General features: G+C 42.8%; 2 protein-coding genes across 2 annotated transcripts in view; one reads left to right on the top strand and one right to left on the bottom strand.

Moving 5' to 3' along the window:
• Positions 1-11,986, top strand: part of ldhd (lactate dehydrogenase D) — a 31,064-nt gene extending 19,078 nt beyond the window's left edge. Inside the window, exon 11 of the mRNA XM_062961502.1 lies at positions 11,793-11,986. Within this exon, the coding sequence (XP_062817572.1) occupies positions 11,793-11,898 (106 nt within the window). The 3' untranslated portion in view covers positions 11,899-11,986. The remainder of the gene's footprint in view (positions 1-11,792) is intronic.
• Positions 1,842-26,388, bottom strand: znrf1 (zinc and ring finger 1). The gene is made up of 5 exons (XM_062961503.1): positions 25,603-26,388; positions 7,664-7,759; positions 4,720-4,825; positions 3,905-3,992; positions 1,842-2,957 (listed from the first exon to the last, which is right to left on the bottom strand). The coding sequence occupies exons 1-4, from the start codon at positions 26,366-26,368 to the stop codon at positions 3,935-3,937; spliced, it is 1,026 nt and encodes a 341-aa protein (XP_062817573.1). The 5' UTR covers positions 26,369-26,388; the 3' UTR covers positions 1,842-2,957; positions 3,905-3,934.

Here is a 26,388-nt window from a genome sequence, read left to right as displayed (position 1 = left end):
CTTTCATTGTGTAGGTCTAACTTTTGTGGATTTGATTAATACAGTCCTGCAAGGAATCACTGGATCTTCCACCATGTTCTCTTTCTCTGTTTGTTTGTTTCTCTCCTTCCTTCCTTCCTTCCTTCCTTCCTTCCTTCCTTCCTTCCTTCCTTCCTTCCTTCCTTCCTTCCTTCCTTCCTTCCATCTTCTGTTCCTTTCTTCTTTTATCCCCTCTTCTTGCCATTATATCTTCCTTCTTTCATTTTTCTCTCCTCCTCCTTTCCTTCCTATCTTGTTCCTTTCTTCTTTTATCCTCTCCTTGCCATTATTTCTTCCTTCTTTCATTTTTCTCTCCTCCTTCCTTCCCACCTCTCCTTCCTTCCATCTTGTTCCTTGCTTTTATCCCCTCTTCTTGCCATTATTTCTTCCTTCTTTCATTTTTCTCTCCTCCTTCCTTCCCATCTCTCCTTCCTTCTTTCCTTCCTATCTTGTTCCTTTCTTCTTTTATCCTCTCCTTGCCATTATTTCTTCCTTCTTTCATTTTTCTCTCCTCCTTCTTTCCCACCTCTCCTTCCTTCCATCTTGTTCCTTGCTTTTATCCCCTCTTCTTGCCATTATTTCTTCCTTCTTTCATTTTTCTCTCCTTCCTTCCCATCTCTCCTTCCTTCCATCTTGTTCCTTTCTTTTATCCCCTCTTCTTGCCATTATTTCTTCCTTCTTTCATTTTTTCTCTCCTCCTTCCTTCCCATCTCTCCTTCCTTCTTTCCTTCCTATCTTGTTCCTTTCTTCTTTTATCCTCTCCTTGCCATTATTTCTTCCTTCTTTCATTTTTCTCTCCTCCTTCTTTCCCACCTCTCCTTCCTTCCATCTTGTTCCTTTCTTTTATCCCCTCTTCTTGCCATTATTTCTTCCTTATTTCATCTTCTCTCCTCCTTCCTTCCCATCTCTCCTTCTTTCCTTCCCATTTTGTTCCTTTCTTTTATCCCCTCTTCTTGCCATTATTTCTTCCTTTCATTTTTTCTCTCCTCCTTTCCCATTTCTGCTTCCTACCATCCATCCATCTTCTGTTCCTTTCTTTTTATCCTTTCCTTGCCATCTCTTCCTTCTTTCATTTTTTCTCTCCTCCTTCTTTCCCATCTCTCCTTCCTTCCTTCTTTCCTATCTTGTTCCTTTCTTCTTTTATCCCCTCCTTGCCACCATCTCTCCCTTCTTTCATTTTTTGTCCCCTTCCTTCCTTCTATTCCTTTCTTTTATCCCTTCTTCTTGCCATTATTTCTTCCTTTCATTTTTTCTCTCCTCCTTCTTTTCCATCTCTCCTTCCTTCCTGCCATCCATCTTGTTCCTTTCTTCTTTTATCCCCTTTCCTTGCCACCATCTCTCCCTTCTTTCATTTTTCTCTCCTCCTTCCTTCTTTCCTTCCTATCTTCTGTTCCTTTCTTTTATCCCCCTTCCTTGCCATTATTTCTTCCTTCTTTCATTTTTTCTCTCCTCCTTCCTTCCTTCATTCCATCCATCCATCCATCCATCCTTTGTTACTTTCTTCTTTTATCCCCCTTCCTTGCCATCATCTCTTCCTTCTTTCATTTTTTCTCTCCTCCTTCCTTCCTTTCCTTCCTCTCCCCTCATCTATTTTTCCATTTGTCTTCCCTTCTCTCCCTTTCTTCCCTCTCTCCTTTCCTTTCCTCCCCTTCTTTCCCCCTTTCCTTCCTCTCTTCCCCTCATCCACATCACCTTTCCTTCCCAGTGACATCCCAAAAGGCCACTTCACCCAGCAATGGACAGCCTTTGTGGCCCAAACTGGCCAACTTACATCTATGCAGATTTTCCCCAATCCCTGGGGACAACGGAAGAACAGACCGAAATAAAATAACAGTGACTATTTTATTGAACATTATTTAATACCATATCAAAACACCTTGACTAATAGGGGAAAGTTTCCCTTCCCAAGCTTTGAACGTTTTTGTTTTTTGTGTGGTTTTCAAAGTTCTTTGTTTTGCTATATAAATACAGACACCTTTCCTGCCGGATGGATGGAAGCGATCTGCAGGGCGTTTGTCCCACGGCTGGCGCAGTCTCTGCTTCGTGCTCAAACGTGGGCCGGTGTGAGTGTGTGTGTGTGTGTGTGGGTGAGAGAGAGTGTGTGTGTGTGTTGCTTTTAAGAAAAAGAAAGAAAAGAAACCACCCTTTCCCACTTCCGGGCGTCTGAGCAGGACACTTGTGAATGGCGACAGCCCTTCCGAATTGCCGTCCATCTGAGCCCAGGCGGGGAGGGAGGGGGGGAGGGAGGACGGGAAGGGGAGGTTTTGGGCAACGGGATCCGAAATGAAGAGCGAGTGAGCGAAGGGAAATCATCGTGGGAAATCCTGCTTCTCCCGTCCTCGCCCGGGAGGCCAAGAGCAACGCAGTCTTTGTAAACTTCACCGGGAAGGGAACACACATCTTGTTTTGACACGGAAAAAAATGGCTGTTTTTTTGTTTTGTTTGTTTTTGTAAACACTTGAAAAGACAAACCTACAACGCCTTCATCCAAAAAACGTGACGGAAAAGGCCCTTTTCCTCCTCGGGAGACGCTGGGGAGAGGGATGCAAACAAAGAAGAAAAACCCTCCTCTTCCATCTCCGATGTGGATGGAGAGAAGGGCGGAGAAGGTCTCACCTGGTCAGTGCAAAAATGGACAGGGAAGGTGTGAGTCTTTGCTGACCGGTGGCGGCTCCCGGACTCCTCCGTTTGGCTCGAGGGCGGAAAGGGCCCAACAAACATCATGGCACCGCGTGGGAACCGGCGGCCGGGCTCTGGCCCCCCTTTTCTCTCCCAAAACCCCCCGCGGCTTCTTTCCTTTTTTGGGGAGCAGCAGCGCCTCATCTGCCCTTTTTCAAAGTAGAGAAGTCCACACCGTGTCCCCGTCCCTTTTGTCCTCCGTCATCCCAGAGCTCTTTTCGGAAGGGGTTCCATACGGGAAGGGCGGCCAACGGGGCAACCTGGTGAGAGGGAAATGCAAGGGACAAATGCAAGAGACTCCACTTCGGCAGAAAAAATGGAATGCAAAGATGCCTGGCTTGACAGCAGTACATGTGAAAAAGACCTTGGGAGTCCTCGTGGGGAACAAGTTAAACATGAGCCTACAATGAGATGTGGCTGCAAAAAAAGCCAATGGGATTCTGTCCTGCATCAAGAGGGGAATAGCGTCTAGATCCAGGGAAGTTATGCTCCCCCTTATTCTATTCTGCCTTGGTCAGACCACTTTACCTGGAATCACACTGTGTCCAATTTTGGGCACCACAGTTGAAGGGAGATGTTGACAGGCTGGAAAGCGTCCAGAGGAGGGCGACTAAAATGATTAAGGGTCTGGAGAACAAGCCCTATGAGGAGCGGCTTAAAGAGCTGGGCATGTTTAGCCTGCAGAAGAGAAGGCTGAGAGGAGACATGATGAGAGCCATGTACAAATATGTGAGGGGAAGTCCTAGGGAGGAGGGAGCAAGATTGTTTTCTGCTGCCCTGCAGACTAGGACGCGAGGGAACAATGGCTTCAAACTACAGGAAGAACTTCCTCACTGTGATTAGTAAAGTAAAAGTTTCCCCTGAAGTTAAGTCTATTCATGTCTGACTCTGGGGGTTGGTGCTCATCTCCATTTCTAATCCGAAGAGCCGGCGTGTTCCGTAGACACCTCCTAGGTCATGTGGCCAGCATGATTGCATGGAGTGCCATTACTTTCCCCTTTGATCTACTCACATTTGAATGTTTTCCAACTGCTAGGTTGGCAGAAGCTGGGGCTAATAGTGGGAGTTCACCCCGCTCCACGGATTCAAACCACCGACCTTTTGGTCAGCAACTTCAGCAGCTTGGCAGTTTAACCCGCTGCACCATCGGGGGCAGTGGTAAATCAGGATGGGAGGGCCAGCCAAAGAGTCAAGTGCAAATTCTTACCTTCCGCGAGGTCAGCAAGCATCGCCAGGGTCAATCTGAAGGGTGCTCTGGACAGGATCTGTTCACTTCAAACCAAGAATCTATACAACTAAAAAAATATGGATATTAAGATATAATAATAATAATAATAATCGCAGGTGACAGTCAGATTGATGGAAAACAACAGGAAAAATTCAGCCGCTATCAGGACCTCAAGATTGAACTTCAAAGACTGGCAGAAACCAGTGCAGGTGGTCCCGGTGGTGATCGGCACATTGGGTGCTGTGCCAAAAGATCTCAGCCGGCATTTGGAAACAATAGACATTGAGAAAATTACGATCTGCCAACTGCAAAAGGCCACCCGACTGGGATCTGCACCATCATCCGAAAATACATCACACAGTCTAGACACTTGGGAAGTGTTCGACTTGGGATTTTGTGATATGAAATCCAGCATATCTTATCTTGTTTGCTGTATCATACTATGTCGTTGTGTCAATAATAATAATATTTTTCATAACCCGCCTCCATTTCCGGGGCAGTTCACATGGGGACAAGCCCTAAAAACATCAGTTTGATGTATTTATTTATTTATTACAATATTTATATCCCGCCCTTCTCACCCAATAGGGGACTCAGGGCGGCTTACAATAAAACACATATATAAAATTGTACAATACATTGTGAATCAATAAGTTATTAAATTACAATGTACAATTAAAGGAGCTCTCGTGATGGCTCACACCGCTTGGCCAAGCCGAGAGAGACCAAGCAGGCCTTTGAGGGAGCCCCGAAGCCAAAGCGATACTGCTCCATGCCCAATACCTGTCTCTCACCTTTTGTGGTAAATGCACAGGCAGGGAAGCCGGGCTATTGTGTCCCCCTGCAAGAGTTCCTCCAGGCAAATGACACACTCGCCCGCGTCCTTTGTCAGCACGTCATCTGGAGGGGAGAAGACAGACAGACAGACACCCGTGAAGGACCCACTTCCCACGCAATTCTGTGGTACAGAAATTTGGGAAGATCCACAACACATTGCTTTCTCTTCTATTACTGAAGCAACAACGAAGTGTCGGAGGCTGCTTGCTCAAATAAATAAATAAATTCCCAGCTGCTTTCCGGATGCCCAAAGGACCTGCGGTGCCAAGAACGGAGCGTATGTTAATCTAATTGGATGATGCTCTAGTGGGTCAGAAGCCGGCGCATTGATTAGATGACCTTTCGTCATGTGAAAGTGCGGACAAAGAGTGCAATTAACTCCAGGCCAAGAAGGGCAGGAGGTCAATACGGAGAGGCAGAGGCGCTGGAACCAGCCAGGGAAGGCCAAGCCAACATTTATGCAAGCAGCATCAATTCAACAGGTCTCCTGTGTCAATATAACAATATATAATATTAATATTACGCTATACTAACAAAATAATATATTGTATATACATATAATATTGAGAATAATATTATAATGTAATACAATATAATAATACACTATTATAATTGTATATTATTTATTACATGTAATATTACAAATAATATTGCAGCATAGTGGTACAGTACAATATAGTAATATACAATGCTTATATTGTGCTTTGCTAATAATATAATACAGTAGAGTCTCACTTATCCAACATAAACAGGCCGGCAGAACATTGGATAAGCCAAAATGTTGGATAACAAGGAGGGATTAAGGAAAAGCTTATTAAATTACGTTATGATTTTACAAATTAAGCACCAAAACATTGTGTTTTACAAGAAATGTACAGAAAAAGCAGTTCAATACACGATAACATTATGTAATAATTACTATATTTAGAATTTAGCCCCCAAATTTCGCAATGTATTGAAAATTTGACTACAAAAACATTGACTACTAAAAGGCAAACTGTGTTGGATAATGCAGAGCGTTGGATAAGCGAAGGCTGGATAAGTGAGACTCTACTGTATATTGTATGTACATAGTGATAATAATATTATAATGTAATACAATATAATACTAATAATAGTACACTATTATAATTGTGTATTATATATCACATGTAATATTACTAATAATATTGCAGCGTAGTGGTATAGTACAATATAGTAATATATAATGCTTATATTGTACTGTGCTAATAATATATTGTATGTACATATAATAGTGATAATATTATAATGTAACACAATATAATAATAATACACTCTTATAACTGTATATTATATATTACATGTAATATTACCAATAATATTGAAGTATAGTGGTATAGTACAATATAGTAATATATAATGCTAATAAGATAATATATTGTATGTATATATAACTTGTAAGCCGCCCTGAGTTCCCTTCGGGGTGAGAAGGGCGGGATATATATGTTGCAAATAAATAAATAAAGAGGTGTAGCTCTCTGTGGGACTACCGTGTTTCCCTGAAAATAAGACAGTGTCTTATATTATTTTTTACTCCCAAAGATGCGCTAAGTCTTATTTTCAGGGGATGATTTATTTTTCCATGAAGAATAATTCACATTTATTGTTAAACAAAAAAATGAACATTTATTCTATACTGTACAGTAGTTGTCATCACAAACCAACATAACCAAACCAGACAAACTGTGACTTATGTCAAGAATTTCTTGTTACTACCATTATTTCCATATACAACTGGTATGTACATTTACCAATTCTGCATGCTATGGTGTTCTGTTTGGCAGGCGATGGGCATGCTTCCAAACACAAACTTTGCTAGGTCTTACTTTTGGGGAGGCCTTATATTTAGCAGTTCAGCAAAAACTCTACTAGGTCTTATTTTTGGGGGCTATCTTTTAGGGGAAACAGGGTAGCTGGCAAAATGCTGCCCTTCCAATCCCAGACGATGCGAGGATGCTGTTGTTCCGAGCGCTGTCAACAAGGCAGGCAAGCAGCAGCCACTTTGTGGGGAAAGGGGGATCTGGGTTGCTATGCGCTGTGCGCATGTGTGCATTCTGGAGGGAGGAGAAAAATGGATCGCAGTAGCAGAAGCAGCAGAGGAGGAGAAAGCACAGCGATGCTTTTGCCATCATGAGATTCTTTCTCTAGCTTTTCTACAAAAGCTTGGAGGCCTGGAGGGAGATTCCTGGGTCCGGTGGCTATGGCCACGTCTGCAGCAGGGCAAGACCGGCTCCTCTTCCAGATATGATTGGCAGCCTCTGCTTGGAGCCTGGCACAGCCCCTGACGTTGCTGCCTGGCCAGATTCTGCCTGGCGACAGAGGGAATGCCACGGCCTGGCACCGTTGTTGCTGGGCAGGACACAAGACATATTATCACTGCCCCCTTAACAAATCTCTGGGCAAACTTGCCATCTGGGCTCCTTGCGGTCCTTTAGACTAATCACAAAATCCATTTACCGTATATACTTGAGTATAAGCCGACCCGAATATAAGCCGAGGCACCTAATTTTACCACAAAAAAACTGGGAAAACATTGACTCCAGTATAGGCCGAGATACCAATAAAATTACCGTATGTTTCATATACATCTTTACACACTACCTGCAGGTGATTGTATACACAGTATTTTGTATAATACATATGCATGAAAGAAAGTCTGTACACACTGAATCCTTAGAAAGCCAAGGTGTCACTCTTTAAACTGTTTTAGATTGTGGAGCGTTTCCGGATTAGGTCTGCTCAACCTGTGTATGAAGTTCTTAATATTATTTGTCGGGGTAACATTAAAAAAAAAAAAGATGAGAAGAAAAGTGGCCTCCCAGCATGTGCTTCTCCCCACAATCTGTTATCACACCCACAATTTCACTTTGCCGGACTTACCATTGTAGGAGAGTCGGGGCTTGCTCAGACACATGATAAAGTGCATTTCCATTTCATCGGAAGCCACGGATTTGGAGCAAATGGGGCACTTGAAACCTGGAAAGAGAAGGAGGAGAGAAAAGGGGGTTAAAAGGGAAGCCTATTTGGAACACCAATGATGCCGAAGAAATGTTATTCTGCATCCATGAGAAAGAAAACACTCTTTTTCAGGTAACGGAAATTTGAAACAGTCACTTTTTGAAACTATAGTGACATAACACTATATTATTGTTTAGCGTAACACTATCAGGATCTATTATAGTTACTCAGAAATTATTACAAATTTACTTTTCTACGTTTGTTTGTAAACAAAGGAACCTACAACATCTTCGGTGGAAACTAAAGGCAACCTTGTTGCTTTTGCCAGGAGCAAGGCAAACATAAGCAATGAAAACACACAAAGAAATCAATAACGCCGTAACAGAGGAAGTTACTTTTGTCTCCTCTGGTCTTTCAAGAAGAAATAACATACTCACACCCATAAAAAAACAGAGAAAAGAAAACCAAGAGCAGGAATTGCAATAATGTGAGATATCTAGAAGTCCATTGGATTTTTGAAATGGAGCAGGAGTAAATATAAGAAAACCTTGTCTTTGGTATTGAATGTATCATTCAAACAAAAAGTATATCATAATGCATTATTTTCCAATTTTATGGGGATAATAATAATAATAATAACAACAACTTGTATTTATACCCCATCACCATCTCCCCTGGGGGACTCGGGGCGGCTCACATGGGGCATGGCCTGAACAATACAATTAAGCAAAAAGTCACAAAATAAATACAATTCAATACATAAAAGATAAAACAGTAATACACTAAAAAGTTTACAACAATCAAAATATCAGTCAACCAAGTACACTTCTGTCGTCTGCATAGGTGGAGGAACTGCAGCAGCAAAATAGGAATAACATAATAAGTTAAAATACATAAGTGATGAGGGCCTAATAAAATTCAGGATAGAATTAAAATGTCATGAGGCATCACTCAAGATTTTTTCCCCATGAACTGTTATCAACGGGATGAGAGAGGAAAGCACAACAATATAACCTGTATTGTAGTTCAGACTGCAATATTCTCTAATGTGTTTTGTCTATGCACACTCATGAAATACTATGTATACAGTCTGCTGAAATAGCAATCTAAAGACTAATGCTATTGGGTATATTTGGAAGCCAGAGAGAGAAAGAGCTGGGCTTTTGAATCTCAAAACTAGAATACATTATGCAAAATACGAAAGAGAGGTTACCAAATTATTCAAGACCCCATTTGCATAATGTAAACAGGTCACCCAAGTTCAGCTTGTCTTTGTTGTGCCACACAGAAGATCAGTGTGGGTGCTCTTGCGTAGTGTGTGTATGTCATCTGATGACACACAGACATGACAACCAGCAGAAAGTCGCTTTACGGGCAGCGAAGGGTGACCAGCGCCATAGGGACTTTCTTGCATCTGCTCCTGGCAAAAGGAGACATTAGATCTCTTCCCGGGGCAGACGGTCACCGGCTGCCAAATGATGCTCTGCTAAAAACAACTGGGCCTTTATTAATAGACTTGCTTTTTGGTGCAGGCCGGTCGGCAGAAAGAGAAACTGAAGTGCTTCAATCACCTCCAGACACACAGCAGCACCTCCAAAGAGTCGTTGTATATGTTATGCAAGCCTTCAAAGCCCCAATGGCTTCTTTAATAGAAGGAAAAGGCAGGTTTCTAAAGCTAGTGCTTGGTAGGAAGCCGTAAATCGGCTTGAGTCCCCTTCTGGGTAGAGAAAGGCGGGGTAGAAATGTAAATTATTATTATTATTATTATTATTATTAATAATAATAATAATAATAATTTATTTTTCTATCCCACCACCATCTCCCCAAAGGGACTTGGGGTGGCTCACAATAATAATAATAATAATAATAATAATAATAATAATAATAATAATAATAATAATAATAAGAAGAAGAAGAAGAAGAAGAAGAAGAAGAAGAAGAATTTATTTTTCTATCCCGCCACCATCTCCCCGAAGGGACTTGGGGAAGCTCACAATAATAATAATAATAATAATAATAATAATAATACTTAATTTTTCTATCCTGCCACCATCTCCCCGAAGGGACTTGGGGCAGCTCACAATAATAACAACAACAACAACAACAACAACACTTTATTTTTCTATCCCGCCACCATCTCCCCAAAGGGACTTGGGGTGGCTCACAATAATAATAATAATAATAATAATAATAATAATAATAATAAATATTATTATCATCCCAGTAGTGATGGACACACTGGGTGCCGTGCCAAAAGATCTCAGCCGACATTTGGAAACAATAGACATTGACATAATTACGATCTGCCAACTGCAAAAGGCCACCCTACTGGGATCTGCACGCATCATCCAAAAATTCATCACACAGTCCTAGACACTTGGGAAGTGTTCGACTTGTGGTTTTGTGATACGAAATCCAGCATATCTATCTTGTTTGCTGTGTCATAATAAAATAATAATAATAATAATTTATTTTTCTATCCTGCCACCATCTCCCTGAAGGGACTCAGGGCGGCTAACATGGGGCCAAGCCCGAAACAAAAACAAAATACAACAAGTTAAAACCAATAACTAAAAGCAATGATACGACAATCAAATCAAATAAGCAGTTAAAACACAACATGCAGTAAAACAGACTGGCTGTTAGGAATTGTGGGAGTTGAAGTCCAAAACACCCGGAGGGCTGAGGTGTGCCCATGCCTGGTATAAGGGATGCCATTTTACTACGTATATAACAGGTCTTGAGCATCCACAGGTTTTAATACCCATGGGGGCCCCTAGAGCCAAAGCCTGGAGGTTGTCAATGCTCATATCAGAGGATATAGCTGGAGTAATTTGTGATGTGTTTTTTCACAATCCTATCTAGCATTTCAGCCAGAACTGTAACAGGCCGTGCAAGGCTTGGCCTTTCACGCCCCCCGCCATTTGCAGCTATTGCATCTGCAGCCGCTTTTCATGGACAAATCTGTTAGCTGAGAAGAAACCGTCTTTGTTGGGAACCCATCCACTTCAGCCGCATCTACTTAAGAGACACATTGCCCATTGTTCCATGTGACGCATCTGTTCGGGGTCTGCAATGCAATTGGTTTCCAATGCCAGTACTTTTCTGCACACTCAGGAAAATAGCAACAGAACTCTTAAAGCTGTAGTAGTCTAGATTTGTAAGGAGTTGGCACAAAAGCAGGATGCCTGGCCTTTCCTGATTTACTCATGAGCCTAACAAGTGCGGTTCAGATGTGCTTTTGAGTAAGTAGTCTTACAAGATACTCAGCAGAACGATACCTCTCCTCAGCTACTGCACTTCATCACAGTCCCCGTCCTATAGGTTTTAGTATTATTACTGGCACGGTTCTCCACCATATTTATAACTGCTTGATACTATCAATTAAGCCCTATCCTTGCATATTATTATTATTATTATTATTATTATTATGTCACAACAAGCTTTTTTTCATGTCAGGAGCAATGTGAGAAACTGCAAGTAGCTTCTGGTGTGAGAGAATTGGCTGTCTGCAAAGATGTTGCCCAGGGGATGTTGCGCAGATGGTTTTTTAAAAATGTTTTTTACAATCCTTGTGGGAGGCTTCTCTCATGTCCCTGCTTAGAGCTGGAGCTGATAGAGGGAGCTCATCCGTGCTCTCCCCAGGTTGGATTTGAACCGGCAACCTTCAGGTCAGCAACCCAACCTTCAAGTCGCAAGGCTTTAACCCACTACGCCACCGGGGGCTCCTTACAACAAGCTCATGCATCCTAATTAGGTTTACTCTTTCCCAGAAAACAGTGGCACAACAAGTCCTGCATTCACAGTAAATTACCAGTATGAGGCAGCTTTGCATGAACATAGCCAATGGAAGAAACATTTGCGGGGGCGACTGAAAGCAGAACTGTATTTCCAGGCATGGAGTGGGAGGGTCATAAAATGTACTTTCTGACCTTAAGAGCTCCACCGTTCCTTGACAGCAGTGTACTGCCTGCTAGGCAGCAAGTAAACTGGGTCACTTGGTAGATATTCTACTGTACTAATGGAGATTTCTTCTTGTTTCTGCACTCAGCGCATCATCATACTGCTCCCTTGGTTTTGCTTCTCCAAAACGGAAGCGAAGGTTATCACGTATCCCAGATAAACCTCCTGTCTGCACTGGGTATCAACGTGTGTAAAGAAGAGCATTTGCACACTCGTGCACGAGTAGCAGAGGCAAACCTTGAAATAAATCGGCTATACATTGGTGCAAACGGAGTTTAGCATTATTTATGCAAGATCCAAAGAAATAGAAAGACGGGGACAAACCTACAGTTGTCACAATGTCTACCTAAGATGTATTATTTATTTATTTACAGAAGGAGTGCATTAAAGCATTGAGCTGGAGACCGAAAGGTCCCAGGTTCAAACCCCGGGAGCGGAGTGAGCGCCTGCTGTTGCTCCAGCTCCTGCCAACCTAGCAGTTCGAAAACATGCCAATGTGAGTAGATCAATAGGTACCGCTCCGGCGGGAAGGTAACGGCGCTCGATGCAGTCATGCCGGCCACATGACCTTGGAGGTGTCTATGGACAACGCCGGCTCTTGGGATTAGAAGTGGAGATGAGCACCAACCCCCAGAGTCAGACATGACTGGACTTAACGTCAGGGGAAACCTTTACCTTACCTTATTTACAGCATTTATATCCTGCCTTTCTCACCCCAAAGGGGACTCAGAGTGGCTTACATGTTGTGTTTACATATATTATTAGCATAGCACAATATTAGTATTATATAGTAATATACTGTAGTATCCCACTATACTGCAATATTATTAGTAATATTACTTGTAATATATTATTATATTGCATTATTATTAGTATTACAATATTATGATCAATATTATATGTACATAGGTTAGGTAAAGGTTAAGGTATGCACAATTTGTGACCATAGAAACCAAATGTAATCCATAAATCGCTAGTCTCTGCTGTTTGCATGTGACTGTGGTAACAGGATGGCTGGAAAGCTGCAAATTAGCAAAGCTTATTAAACATGGTAGGTTTTTAATGTTCCTTGAATAATTTATTCCCACAGACACTGATGAACCTCATTAGAAAATACAGCGAAGCAGGCCCAAAGGCTGGCAGTTGTTTGCTGTTATGGGCCTCGGGGTTCTTTCTGATTTATGGCACTCCTAGCCTGACTCTATCTTGAACAACCTCCATCTTTTGTGGATTTTCCTACCTTTAGAGTCTTCTCCAGAAACAGACTAACCAGACATAAACAAGGCTGTCTTGTCTCTTATCTCCCAAATCTCCCTCCATCTGCACACATAGCTTTGGAGGAAAAGTCAATATTTCCCAGACTTTCCTCTTAGCAGCCTTAAAGTCCAAATTCTTTAGCTTTCTCAAGGTAGTAAAGCGTGCTGTTTAGTATTTCCCTGCCTCTTCTGAAGGAATTGGCTTTATTAGCTCATGAATGTGCATTATGCATAGACTGTCATTTATGATGCTCTCCTATCCTATTTAGTATTCCCCAATGGGATCTCAACTGCTGTGAGTACAAAACAAAGCTCCCTTTTGGACAGCTCTATGTGGAACGTGAGTTATTTACTCCCAATTTAAGGGCAGCTACACACAATTCTAGGTGAATTGATTATGTTTGTTTTGTTCTGAATATATTTTATCTTGTTTTATTGTGGTTATTTGGGCTTGGCCACATGTTAGTCACCCTGAGTCCCTGCGAGGAGATGGAGGCGGGGTACAAAAATAAAGTTGTAGTTGTAATAATAATAATAATAATAATAATAATAATAATAATAATAATATTGAACACTTCCCAAGCATTTAGGACTGTGTGATGTATTTTTGGATTTTATTATTATTATTATTATTATTTTATTATTATGACACAGCAAACAAGATAGATATGCTGTTTTTCGTATCACAAAATCACAAGTCGAACACTTCCCAAGTGTCTAGGACTGTGTGATATATTTTCGGATGATGCGTGCAGATCCCAGTAGGGTGGCCTTTTGCAGTTGGCAGATCATGATTTTGTCAATGTTTATGGTTTCCAAATGCCGGCTGAGATCTTTTGGCACAGCACCCAATGTGCCGATCACCACTGGGACCACATGTGTGATGTATTTTCAGATTTATTATTATTACTATTATTATTATCATCGAACACTTCCTAAGCATTTAGGACTATGTGATGTATTATTATTATTATTATTATTATTATTATTATTATAGGGTCAATACTATGGCCACCCTGCAATGTGCCGAAAAAGTAACTACATCCTTTCAAAACTGGAAGGCAAGAAATTATTCCATCCAAAATGGAAGTTCAAACCGAATCACAACCCAGCAGACGTAAACAAGGGTCTTGAGCTCTTTAAATGCCCACATAAACAGAAGGATATGTTACCCCAAAGGCCAAAGAGGGGAAGCTGCTTTGAGTGATGCTTCCAGGTGACAGCGACTGGCACAAGAGGCAAGGGCCAAGGCATGCCCGGACAGACGGGGTTTATTTACGATGTGTCTGGTGCATCACTGGTGCCGCTGTCGCCTCAACCATCTTGCATGTATGGAGCCCTCGGCATTGTCAAATGTTCCCTGGAGTCTGAGGAAGACAGGCATGGGCAAACTTTGGCCCTCCCTCCAGATGTTTTGGACTTCAACCCCCACAATTCCTAACAGCTCCCACAATTCCTAACAGCTAACATTTGTAAATGTTCAGTTTGTAATCACACTCTGTAGCTTAAAAACAGTCTAAATCCTGTGCAGGCAGAAAGGTGGATTACACTATGCAACACAATTTTTGTTCCTGGGTTATAAATGTCATTTCTTAATGACATTCTATAGCAAAAACACAGAAAAAGTTTATTAAACTGCAAAACCTTTGTTTTTGTGGAACATCCTGCAGCATAATAATATATAATACTAACATTATGCTATACTAATAATATACTATATTGTATATACATATAATATTGATAATAACATTATAATGTAATACAATATAATAATAATACCTAATAACATTCCTTCCTTGGAAGGAAGGCAGCTAATAGCAGAAAGAACAGTTAAAGCAGGCATGGGTAAACTTGGCCCTCCTCCAGGTCTTTTGGACTTCAACTCCCACAATTCCTAACAGCCAGTAGAAGGTGAAGCCCAAAACACTTTTGAGGAGGGCCGAAGTTTGCCCATGCCTGCTTTAACTGTTCTTTCTGCTATTAGCTGCCTTCCTTCCAAGGAGACAGATTACTTTCCGTGGCTCCAAGGGCCAAGAAAAGGAAGAGGGGCCCTTGATGCAAAAGCAATGGCATCACAGGGCTCCTGCACTCTCTAAACCTCTCCCGCACAGATGGGCATGGAGCGCTGTCTGCACGCCCGAGATCCGCACTGACCAAAATAGCTACGTTATGAGAGCAGACATATCATTTCCTCCTGTGTGCAACGCTTTGCATGAATCTTGCACACAAAGGCCTTTAAAAAAAAAAACAGAAATATGCTCCTTGAGAAAACGCCAGAATGGGATAGGGGTGCAAAATAAGCAGCCTCCCACACGAGCAAATGGGTCTCTGTAAGTAGAGAGAGGGGAAGGTTTTGCAGCCGGCGCTCCGTGTTTGCTGGAGTGAGGGCTGGAGAATTAACAACACTCTTTCTAGGAATCTCTAAGTCCTTTGGATTTATTCTATGGTCCCCTTCTGCCAGACGTTGAACGCAGAGTCACAGACATACCAGAGAGGCCAGATTAATAAAATCGTAAATAAAAATTGATAATAATATTATGATGCAATACAATGTAATAATATTTATTTATTTATTTATTTATTTAATATACCGCTCTTCTCCCCCAGGGGGAGAAGATAATAATAATACACTATTATAATTCTATATTTATGTTACATTTAATATTACTAATAATATTGCAATATAGTCGTATAGTACAATATAATAATATATAATGCTTATATTGTGCTATACTAATAATATAATATATTGTATGTATATATAACTTGTAAGCTGCCCTGAATCCCCTTCGGGGTGAGAAGGGCAGGATATAAATGTCGCTAATAAATAATTAAATAAATAAACAATAAAATCAGCAAAAATCACATCTACAAAAGTTGTTGTTGTTGTTATTATTATCCCTGAAAATTTGAAGGGCCAACTGTTTTTCTCTTTTCACAAAGAAGATGGTGTAGAGATTTATGCCTTTGCAGATGTGTTTCGGATTCCTCAGTGCATCGTAGTCAAATGTTAATGGCTGTCCAGTTGTGAAAGAGCGAACTTACACAAACAACATTGCTGGTTATTTTCTATATTGATTTTACAGTGAGACTGGGAAGCGAGACGGAGACAGAGAACAAACAAAGGGAGCTAATTTTTCCTCTGTTGCTAATCTGCTTGCAGAATTCTCACAGCTATGTGGGGGCAGAGAGCTGAATCACGCTGGAGCATTTTTGCCTGCTATACGTACATCCCTCGAGAGCCCACCTTCCAATGGAGGAGGCGCACCCCAGGACTCCCGATATATCCAACAAACAACATGATGGCAGGCTAAGGGACAGGATCAATACCATTTGTTTGGGAGCATAGTTCTACTACTAGCAATAAGGGATGCTGGGTCCCACCAGAGAAAGGGCTGGTAAGATGAGTGGACAGCGTTGTAACAACATTTGAAAAAAATATCCCAGTTTGAATATGTTATTTCCTGTTTAATTGTGCGGTCCAGACCAACAAAGAATTAACCTTGGTAGAAGGCAGCCAAGCTTTGAAGAAGCAATACTACTCTGAACTATTGAAGCTGACCAACCAAAGATTCCCCTAGGTAGCAAGCAGTCAGGCTTTGAAGCAGCGAGGCTATTCATTGCAATTCTAACAGCCCAAAAAAACCATTCCCCTAGAATGCAAGTAACCAGCCTTCCAAGCAGCAAGCCTGTTCCATTGTATTTCAGCTCACCAAACAAGGATTCCCATAAGAAGAAATCAGCCAGGCTTTGAGGCTGCAAGGCTATTCACTGCTATTACACCTGGCCAACAAAGGATTCCCATAAGCCACAGCAATGCGTGGCCGGGCACAGCTAGTAGTAGTGTTATGAAAAGGCTTAATGTGCGACTGCATTGAAGGACTAGCGTTGGGCTCTTTGGGAAGCCAATTATAGATGCGTCTCCGCATACCTCTGTGCTCCATTAGGTTTTCACATTCGTTTGCTGAGGAATGTCCCAGCTGTTGCACATGCCTCGGCTACTCACAAAATTCTCCAAGTTCAGACACGATTCAGATTGCAATCAGCTCAGATGCCTGTTTCGGAAGTTAAAAGAGCTTCTTTAAAAAAAACCCAAGGAAAAACACATCCATGCTTCCCTTCCATGTACGTGTTTATTTATTTGCAATATTCCTATCCTGAGCCATGCTTGAGTCTCTCTCCTGAGACCTGTGCCAAGCTTTTTTGTCAGTTAGAATGATTATTTTTTGTACTGTCAACAAAGCTAACAGTAAAACCACAACTTAGATGATGCCAAACTTTCAGACAGAGAAGTCTTCTCTTGCTTTTGGCTCTCTCCAGCCTCACCTCGCTGGCAACTGACCTATCAAGCTCCCTGAACTTTTTCCATCACAGTGGGTCATGCAACCAGCGGAACCTTTAAGAACCGGTACCTGAGCTTTCTTCCCTCCCCGCTCTTCTCTCTCTCTCCATCCGCTCACTCGCAGACTGGGAGGCTGAGAGAGGAGGCCGTCTCACCAATGATATTTGAAAGACAACCTGAGAACTGATCCGGCAAAGGAGTCGGGTGAAAAATGCTATAAATAAATGTGGGATTCAGACCAAGATTGTCGTGTTTCTCAGCAGGGAGAAACCACAAAACAGACAAAGGGCGATGCACTGGAACCTCCACGTTTGTTGGTTTGAGGCAGATTTTACTCCATGTCTTAATCTCAAGATGCCTTTCTTCAGAAATATCATTCTGATGTTTATTATCATCCATCTCCTCCTTATGCATTATAGCACAAAACCACACAAGGCCGAGGAAGAACGTGGCTCTTCAGAAGTTACTGAACTGCATTTTCCATGAAACTCAGAAGCACAAGGTTGATGCCTTCGCTAGCATTTAGAGGACTCCGGTGGCTCAGTGTGTTAAAATGCTGAGCTGCTGAACTTGGAAGACCGAAAGGTCCCAGGTTCAAATCCTGAGCGCCCGTTCTTGGCTCCAGGTCCTGCCAACCTAGCAGTTCGAAAACATGCAAATGTGAGTAGATCAATAGGTACCGCTCCGGCGGGAAGGTAACGGTGCTCCATGCAGTCATGCCGGCCACATGACCTTGGAGGTGTCTACAGACAACGCTGGCTCTTCGGCTTAGAAATGGAGATGAGCACCAACCCTCAGAGTCGATCACGACTTGACTTAACGTCAGGGGAAACCTTTACCTTTACCTATCCTTCCCGCTCCTGGTCCAAATCCTTTTATGAGTTCCTATGAAATGCATGGTAATTGGGTGCACCAAAATGTTAGGAAATTCTACTGTTGTGACAGGTCCACTTTCTTTACCACATTCTTGCACCGATTCCTGTGGCAGCCCACAACAAATGGCCTCACCTGTATTCCAGGTAAGCAGCAGAGGAAAAAAAAACCGATTGCCATTCAATGCAAGAAGATGTATATTTGTTGTGCAAACTGCACGGATGGGAGAAAGCTCCCAATGCAGGTGTGATGCCTCTTTCAATACTGCACCTGCCTTCACTCTGAAGGGCCCCAAGGCTCTTATTTTATGACTTTTTAGGCCTGTAAACCCGGGGGCGGGGGGGGGGGGGGCGGGGGCGATCAAATTATTTATTTCTAAACCCCTCCAACAGACATTTGGGTTGAAAAACGGGGTACAAATGCTCAATAGAAACACACCAAAAGGAATTGCAACCTCTTTAACCCTCAGGATCCGCAAGCAACAGCATAGGTGAAGCCAAACAAGCGTGCAAAGATGTCAGGAACCATTAGCTCACACCTTCTCTCCAAGGACTTGCAGAAAACTCATGCCAGAAGCCAAGCTCTGAGAAATGTCCCTGCCACATGCAAGTACATGTTTCCTGTCCCCTGGTTCTTCTGTCCGATTGCTCCCAGAATTTCCTTTAACACAACAGATCAGGCTTTAAATATGCATACTGTCTTTGCTACAAAGGACTTCTGCTATTTTGCTGCTGACCAAAGTACTTCCCAGGTTGGGACAGTCTATGCAAAGGTAACAAGAGAAACCTAAAACTCAAAAGCCACATTATTAATTAGATGCTAAATGTCCTCTGCTGTGATAGGCATCCAAAGGAAAAGCTAAAAGGAAATGGATATTTTCATGACTTTAGGAAGTCCCAGCTAGTCAAGACGGTTTCAGAACAAAAACAAAAGGCAGGCAAGTATACCGATGGAGAGGAAAGCAACCCAGGCCTGCTTTCAGAGATGAAAGCTAAGGGAGTGGTAGGCTTTAAGATCAGCACATACATGGATAAGTTACCGATCCCATGTTATGCGTTGAAACTCCATCTTGCCAGTAAAGAAGAAATACTAGCGGTTTGGGAAGGCTTATATAAATAGCCGTTTGCCTGGATGCCTGAAGCGAGCAAAAGCATTCTTTAGAAGTTTGGCCAAACTTATTCCGCTCGCAAACAAATGCACTCCGGCATGTACAGGCAGAGGAGCTTTCAAGTCGCCTCCCATTAACCTCTCTAGGTTCACCTGAAATGTATTTCTCAGGTGGAATTTTTGGAACAGTTCGCTATGCTCTTCTGTAACACCATCTGCCTGGATTCATGAAGCAAAGCTACAAAATCGAGCAGAAACCTGCCATCTATTTTATTTTCCAGGCAAAGAAACTGGGGCAGTGACTAACCCAAAGTCCTACAACATGGTCTGAAAGCAAATGATGCTATAATTATGCTGAGTCTGGGTCAGTTTAACGCCTGGATTGGAGCATGCCTAGAAGCCTTATGTAAACTACTGGGAATGTTTCCCTGCAGAAGGGAAGAATACGAAAGAGAAGGGAGCACATGACCCAAGTCATAGAACTATGTCTACAATAAGACCCAATAAATGCTTAAAACTAATATCCATGGTTTCACTTACCACCCATGTAAGCTGCCCCAGGTCCCCTTGGGGAGATGGAGGAGAGGTATAAAATAAAGTTGTTGTTGTTGTTATTATTATTGTCTCTCTGAGAATGTACTCGGTCAAGCATTTCTATGGTATGCTTCCTCTAAATAAAACCATACAGTTGCACTGGAGGACCTAGCAAATACCTAGCAATTCTATGGTAACCTGGGATCATAAATCAGGAAATCTAATGGCATTTGGTCACATGAATAGTTTCAGGTAATTGTTGTCCAATTGCGAAAGTAATCCCTGTGGATAAAGGCTTCCAACTATACACTGAATATCACACTGCTATGTTACAAAAAAGATGATGAGCTGTGCTTATGGTAGGAAACAAAAGCCAAAAGAAACATCGCACTCATTTTTAAATTTAATTTTTTGCAAGAGCTTTCCTTTCCTTCATTCCAGAACTTATAGCCAAGAATCGGGGATCTTCTGTCAAAGCAATAAGGGGAAGTGGCAGCGAGCAGATGGGAGATAAGTCCTGCGCAAGACGAGATATGACCTTCACTCCTTTTGGAAGAAGAAATTAAAACCCGAGCGGGCACATCACATCCTGCGACACCAACAGAGCAGAGGAGTGTCCAATTGCTTAGGGAGACATCAAGCGATGGAAAGTATTAATTGGGAGATCAGCCTAATTATTTGGCTGCCGAAGACACCGGTCGTTAATCGGCTGCATCAGGTATGTCTCATGAGATTGGATGTCAAATGAAGAAGACACTGCAGCTGTAAACAATCCACGCAGGCTTCAGAGTCCAGGCAACAACTCCAAACAATAAATGAGAGATAGAAATCTAGAAATCTAAAGAGCAAGGCTCCAATCTCCACTCAGAAGCCCACTCGGGTAAGACACACTTTCTCAGCCTCAGAGAAAGGCAAAGGCAACCCAACTGACTATTAATAATACATCTTGCTAAGAAAACCCCAATATAGGGTTGCCATGAGTCAGAATCCACTTGAAGACATGCAACAAAAGAAGCAGAAATTTATACTGTACTGATCCAACTATTTCAGTCAACACCATCATTATTATTCATGCTATTTTAGCAGAGATGGAGGAGGATTCAAAACAGAAAGAAACCCCCTGGATCCATATTCAAAATATTGAAATTTAATGCAGGAACATGGATGCAAAACAAACCAGAGACCCTTCTTGAACATGCCAAGATAAATCAAGGGCCAGGGGTTTAACAACGCACTGTAATGATTGTATGACAAACTCTTTTGAATATTGTGGAGTGATAATTATGCACCACCCTCCCCGCAAAACAGATAACCAACAAATGGAGAAGAAGAATTTGCAATAGAATCCAGCAAGGAAGAGAAAATAAACTGGACGGCAGTGAGCATCCCCTATGAACCTATACGGGCTCTAGGATTTATTTATTTATTTCTATCATTTCTACCCTGCCCTTCTCACCCGAGGGGATTCAGATGTTTTAAGTAATTTTAACTTTTGTAAGATGTATTATTATACTGTGATATTATTGTGTTACTGTTTGTATTGATGTAATACTGTTTTGGGCTTGTCCCAGTGTAGGCCACCCCGAGTCCTTCGGGAGATGTAGCGGGGTATAAAGTTTTTATTATTATATGATTATTATTATCTTTCCATATGTAGTACCAACCCAATTTTTGCAAGATGGCATAGTTAAAAAAGTAAAGCAAACAAACAGCTCGATTTCAAAGAGCAGGAAATAAGCTTGGAAGGATCCAGCACACTTCCAATTTGCTGGCATCGTCTAGCTTAATTGATATTTTAAATCAATTAAGCAAGGATCAGATAAGATGACTAAAATGTAATCAGCGGGTAAGATGAAAGCAACTTCCTCCACTTCCTGGCAGTAGCTGCTTACAAAGTGCCTCGCCTGCAGATACTGTTCAGTTTTTGCATATCTGTTCCATGCAATATAGCAAAAGAGAGAGAGGTAAAAAAACCTCTGCAGCATTTCTATGTGCTCTTCTTAGATTGATACCTAACATTGTACAGAATGAGCTTCAAAGATCCTTCCTCTAAGGCTGCTTTCAAGCAAGGCAGCTGGGAAAACCCCTCTGCTTTTCTCAGAAAAGAAATGGGTCTTTGCCATCTAAAACTTTCCATCCCTCTTGCCACAGAGCCCTGAACTAAAGAAAGGCATCAGGGCTCTCTAGAAACTGGTCGTATTTTCAAAATTCTGCTGCACATCACCAGAAATAATAACTTTCAAGCTTACTGATTTACACATTTTAATTAATACATTAATTATCTACAATTTGACACCTTTGATCAAGTAGATAGGAAACCCAAAACGGTTTTAAACCAAGTTTGGCCTGTGTTGCATGTGGTTCCAAGGCTCTTGCTGAGGGGCCCACGCTTGAAGTATATAATAATAATAATAATACTTTATTTATACCCCACCACCATGCGTAATGCGGAAGCGTCACATATGGGGACTTCCAGTTTTATTTCACTTGGGTAGATTTTCCCTAAGCATCCCCAAAAACAGAAAACCCAGTCCAATGACTCACAAAAGCTTCTCCGTTATATTTTAAACTTTAAATTCAGCTCTGACCTTTCCAATTAAACATCCCCTCGGTTAACACCCTCCAATGGATTAATACCAAAGATCTGTCTAGCCAGATGTCTCTGCAAGGAGACGGCAAGGAAAACCACAAGGTCTGCAAGCTGTGAATTCTTCCATTCTCACCTCTCTTCGCTTTGCATAAATAGTTACGAAGTTCCTTTTTCCGGCTTAAGCAAAGGGCAACTGGAGATGAACCGTGCAGTAAATACAGGAGCATCAATTCTAAGGAGAGCACCATTTTCCTCCAGAAGGAAAGAGTGTCCAAAAACAAGGCATGGCTTCCTTTTTGTGCTACGACACATCAAAGAATCCTTTGAGGCTCCTGACACTATTCAACCCAAAGGCTACTGGCCTAAATACACTACTAAAGGCCCCAAATCCCATCTGATCTCAGAAGCCAAGCAGGGTGAGCCATGGGTAATGCTAAAACCCATCTAAAGACCTGTCTCTTCCAACAGGCCTGCCCAGCCAGTTTTAAGCATGAAATACAATTATAATTATCATTATGATTAGAAGGGGGACTGCAATAAACACCAGGTGCTGTGGCTAACTGCAAGGCTGAGGTTGTTGCATTTTGGACGTATCACGAGAAAACATGGTTTGCTAGAAAAGACCATTAATGCTCGGGAAGGTGGAAGGCAACAGGATTCAACATACAGGAAAAGATATTCCATCTAAACAGGAGGAAGGGTGTTTGGGGTCAGAGTTGTTCGACGATGTAATTAGTAAGTAAGTAAAACTTTATTTATATACTGCTCTATCTCCTGAGGAGACTCAGGATGGTTTCCAATCATAAAACAACAACGTACACTACATAGCCAGCATAATAAAACACATAATTAAAACGAGATAAAACTATACAATTAAAATAAACAATAAATAACAGTTACAGCAACTTTGATCAGGGAGAAAGGGATCATTAGCCAAATATATAAACATAGCTCCTTAACAATGCTCCTTAGCTGTCTGTTGGCATTTTTTGGAGGTTTTTAAGCAGAGCGGTTGGATGGCCATCTGTCAGGAGAGCTTTGATTGTGTCTTCCTGACTGGTTACATGGGGTTGGACTGGGTGGCCGTTGGGGATCCCTGCTAACGCGATGATTCTATAAAACTCAATATTCAAAGAACGGCCCAGTGAAGCCTCTGGGAGTTTGCTGACTCAATCCTTTAAGTAGGGGCAGTGGAGGGAGATGGCCACCCTTCAGCATCTGTCAGGAGGGCTTTGACTGTATCTCCCTTCAAAGGGGGTTGGGAGCGCCTGGTCCCCTGGGGTTCACTTCCAACACTATGATTCGATATTAAAAAAGGAGGAGACAGAAGAAGTGAGGGAGCCCATCCGGGAGGTATATGTGTCTTCATGGGGTTGTTCTCGATGGCTTTGGGGGTTTCCTTCCAACTGCATGGCAGTCTCTCCTTCTCTGGAGGTTTTTAAACCATACTAGGATGATGGCCAATAATAACAATAATAATTATTTATTTATATTATTATTTTATTGTTATTATTATTATTATGACCATCTGTTGGGAGAGGTCATTTCTAGGACTCAGGCATGGGCTGTTAGGAACTGTGGGAGTTGAAGTCGAAAACACCTGGAGGGAGGGCCAAAGTTGGCCCATGCCTGCTCCAGTGCCAAATTTGTTCAGACTAGATTTCCTTTGGGGTGTCCCCTTCTAAATGGAGGCATTTAAACCATGCTGAGCAATATATTATAATCATATAACCATGACCAATAATAATATTTCAAGAAAGGTCTGGTTGTGTTTCCCTCCCTCCATGCCAAATGGGATCAGACTAGATGTCCTATGGGGGTCCCCTGCCACTTGTGGGGTAGTGCCTCTTTCTCTGGAGGTCTTTAAACTACACTGGGATGATGATCAGATCAGACTAGGTGTACTTTGGGTGTCCCATTCCATCTGTATGGCAATGTCCCCCCTCTGGAGGCCTTGAAACCATGCTGAGATGATGGTCCCCTACCTCCTTAACTCTGATTGTTTCTCCCTCCCTCCATTAAATAATAATAATAATAATAATGTGATATAATAATTATGGTAATAAAAATATGATAATATAGTATAGTAATACTATAATAATTATGATGAAAATAATATAATATGATGGTGATAATGATATAATAATGATAATATATTCTAATAATATGTTAACGATAATTATAATGTCATCGAGACTGACCCTCGCATTCTATTTATATATATGTTTAATATACCTTTGTTAATATATGTAATACAATATTATACTAATAATAATACAATATAATATTAATGATATATTATATATTAGATGTAATATTACTCATAATATTACAGTATAATGATATAGTACAATATAGTAATTTAATGCTTATATTGTGCTATGCTAATAATATATTGTATGTACATTTGATTTGTAAGCTGCTCTGAGTCCCCTTCGGGGTGAGAAGAGCGGGATATAAATGTAGTAAATAAATAAATAATAATATAGTATACTACTAATAATACAATATTGATATTAATAATAATGGGCCCCTAAAGGTCATCTGATATTATGATATGTTGTTTTATATTTTGCTATATTGTATTGTCCTGGGCATGGCCCCATGTAAGCCGCCCCGTTGGGGAGATGGTGGCGGGGTATAAATAAAGTTTTATTATTATTATCTAGACCGACCCTCGCTTTCTATTTATGTACACCTTTAATATAGCTATGTTAATGTAATATACTAATAATAGTATACAAAATAGTAAATGTAGGGGGACATCTGTTGGGAGAGGTCGGGCTAGATGTCCTCTGGGGGCCCCCTTCCACCTGTATGGGAGCGCCCCCTCCTCTGACGGGCTTTAGACCAACGTGGGTGGATGGCCATCTGTCGGGAGAGGTCTGATTGTGTTTCCTTCCCTCCATTTCCAAACGGGGTGGGACTAGATGTCCTCTGGGGGTCCCCTTCCACCTGTATGGGAGCGCCCCCTCCTCTGACGGGCTTTAGACCAACGTGGGTGGATGGCCATCTGTCGGGAGAGGTCTGATTGTGTTTCCTTCCCTCCATTTCCAAACGGGGTGGGACTAGATGTCCTCTGGGGGTCCCCTTCCACCTGTATGGGAGCGCCCCCTCCTCTGACGGGCTTTAGACCAACGTGGGTGGATGGCCATCTGTCGGGAGAGGTCTGGCTGTGCCTGGGAGGGGGACTCACCGCCGTGCGAGGCGCCGAACCACCGCGGCCCGAGGTGGATGGGGAGGGCGTCGGCGAGGGCGGAGGAGGCGCGCGCGCCCAGGTAGAGCACCCCGTCGCGGGGGGGAGGGCCCCCTCCTCCTCCCCCCGTCTCCTGGAAACCGTTGCCATGGGAGAAAGGGGCGGGGCCGGGGCCCGGGCCCGAGGAGGCGGCGAGGCCTAGCGCGGAGGGCGGCGGCGGCGGCGGCGGGTGCGGGCCCGTGGCGGCGGGCGCGGAGGAGGAGGACGCGGACGAGGCCTCCCCCGCGGCGCTCACGGAGCTGACGGAGCGGCTGCGGAGGCCCATGGCGCGGCCTGGTCCGCCGGGGCCTCCCGTGGCCGCCGCCGCCGCCGTGGAGCTCTGCTTGCCCCCCATGGCCGCGGCCAGGCCTCCGCTACTGCATCCTCCTCCCCCTCCTCCGCCTCTCCGCCGCGCCCCAGCGGGCGGCACGGGCCTCCGGCGGGGCTCATCCAGGTTCTGCCCAGCCTCAGCCTCCGACGCCGGCGCCGCTGCCTCAGCCGCCGCCTCGCCGCCGCCTCCTCCTCCTGAGGAGGAGGGAAGGAAACAAGACAATAGCCGCGCCCACTGCGCACGCGCCGGCGCCGACGGACTCCCGCCCTGGGCGCATGCGCCGAGCATCTCCTCCTCCGCTGCTGCTGCTGCTCCTGGAGGAAGCGAGACTAAAACGGAGCCCACTGCGCATGCGTAGACAGCTTCCAATCCTGCGCCTGAACGCGTTGTACGCATGCGTCAAGGATCCCCCTCCT

This window comes from Anolis carolinensis, unplaced genomic scaffold (genome assembly GCF_035594765.1).
Source record: "Anolis carolinensis isolate JA03-04 unplaced genomic scaffold, rAnoCar3.1.pri scaffold_9, whole genome shotgun sequence".
Classification (NCBI taxonomy): domain Eukaryota; kingdom Metazoa; phylum Chordata; class Lepidosauria; order Squamata; family Dactyloidae; genus Anolis; species Anolis carolinensis.
Note: the sequence above shows the minus strand (reverse complement) of the source record. Positions and strands in the feature narration are given on the sequence as shown.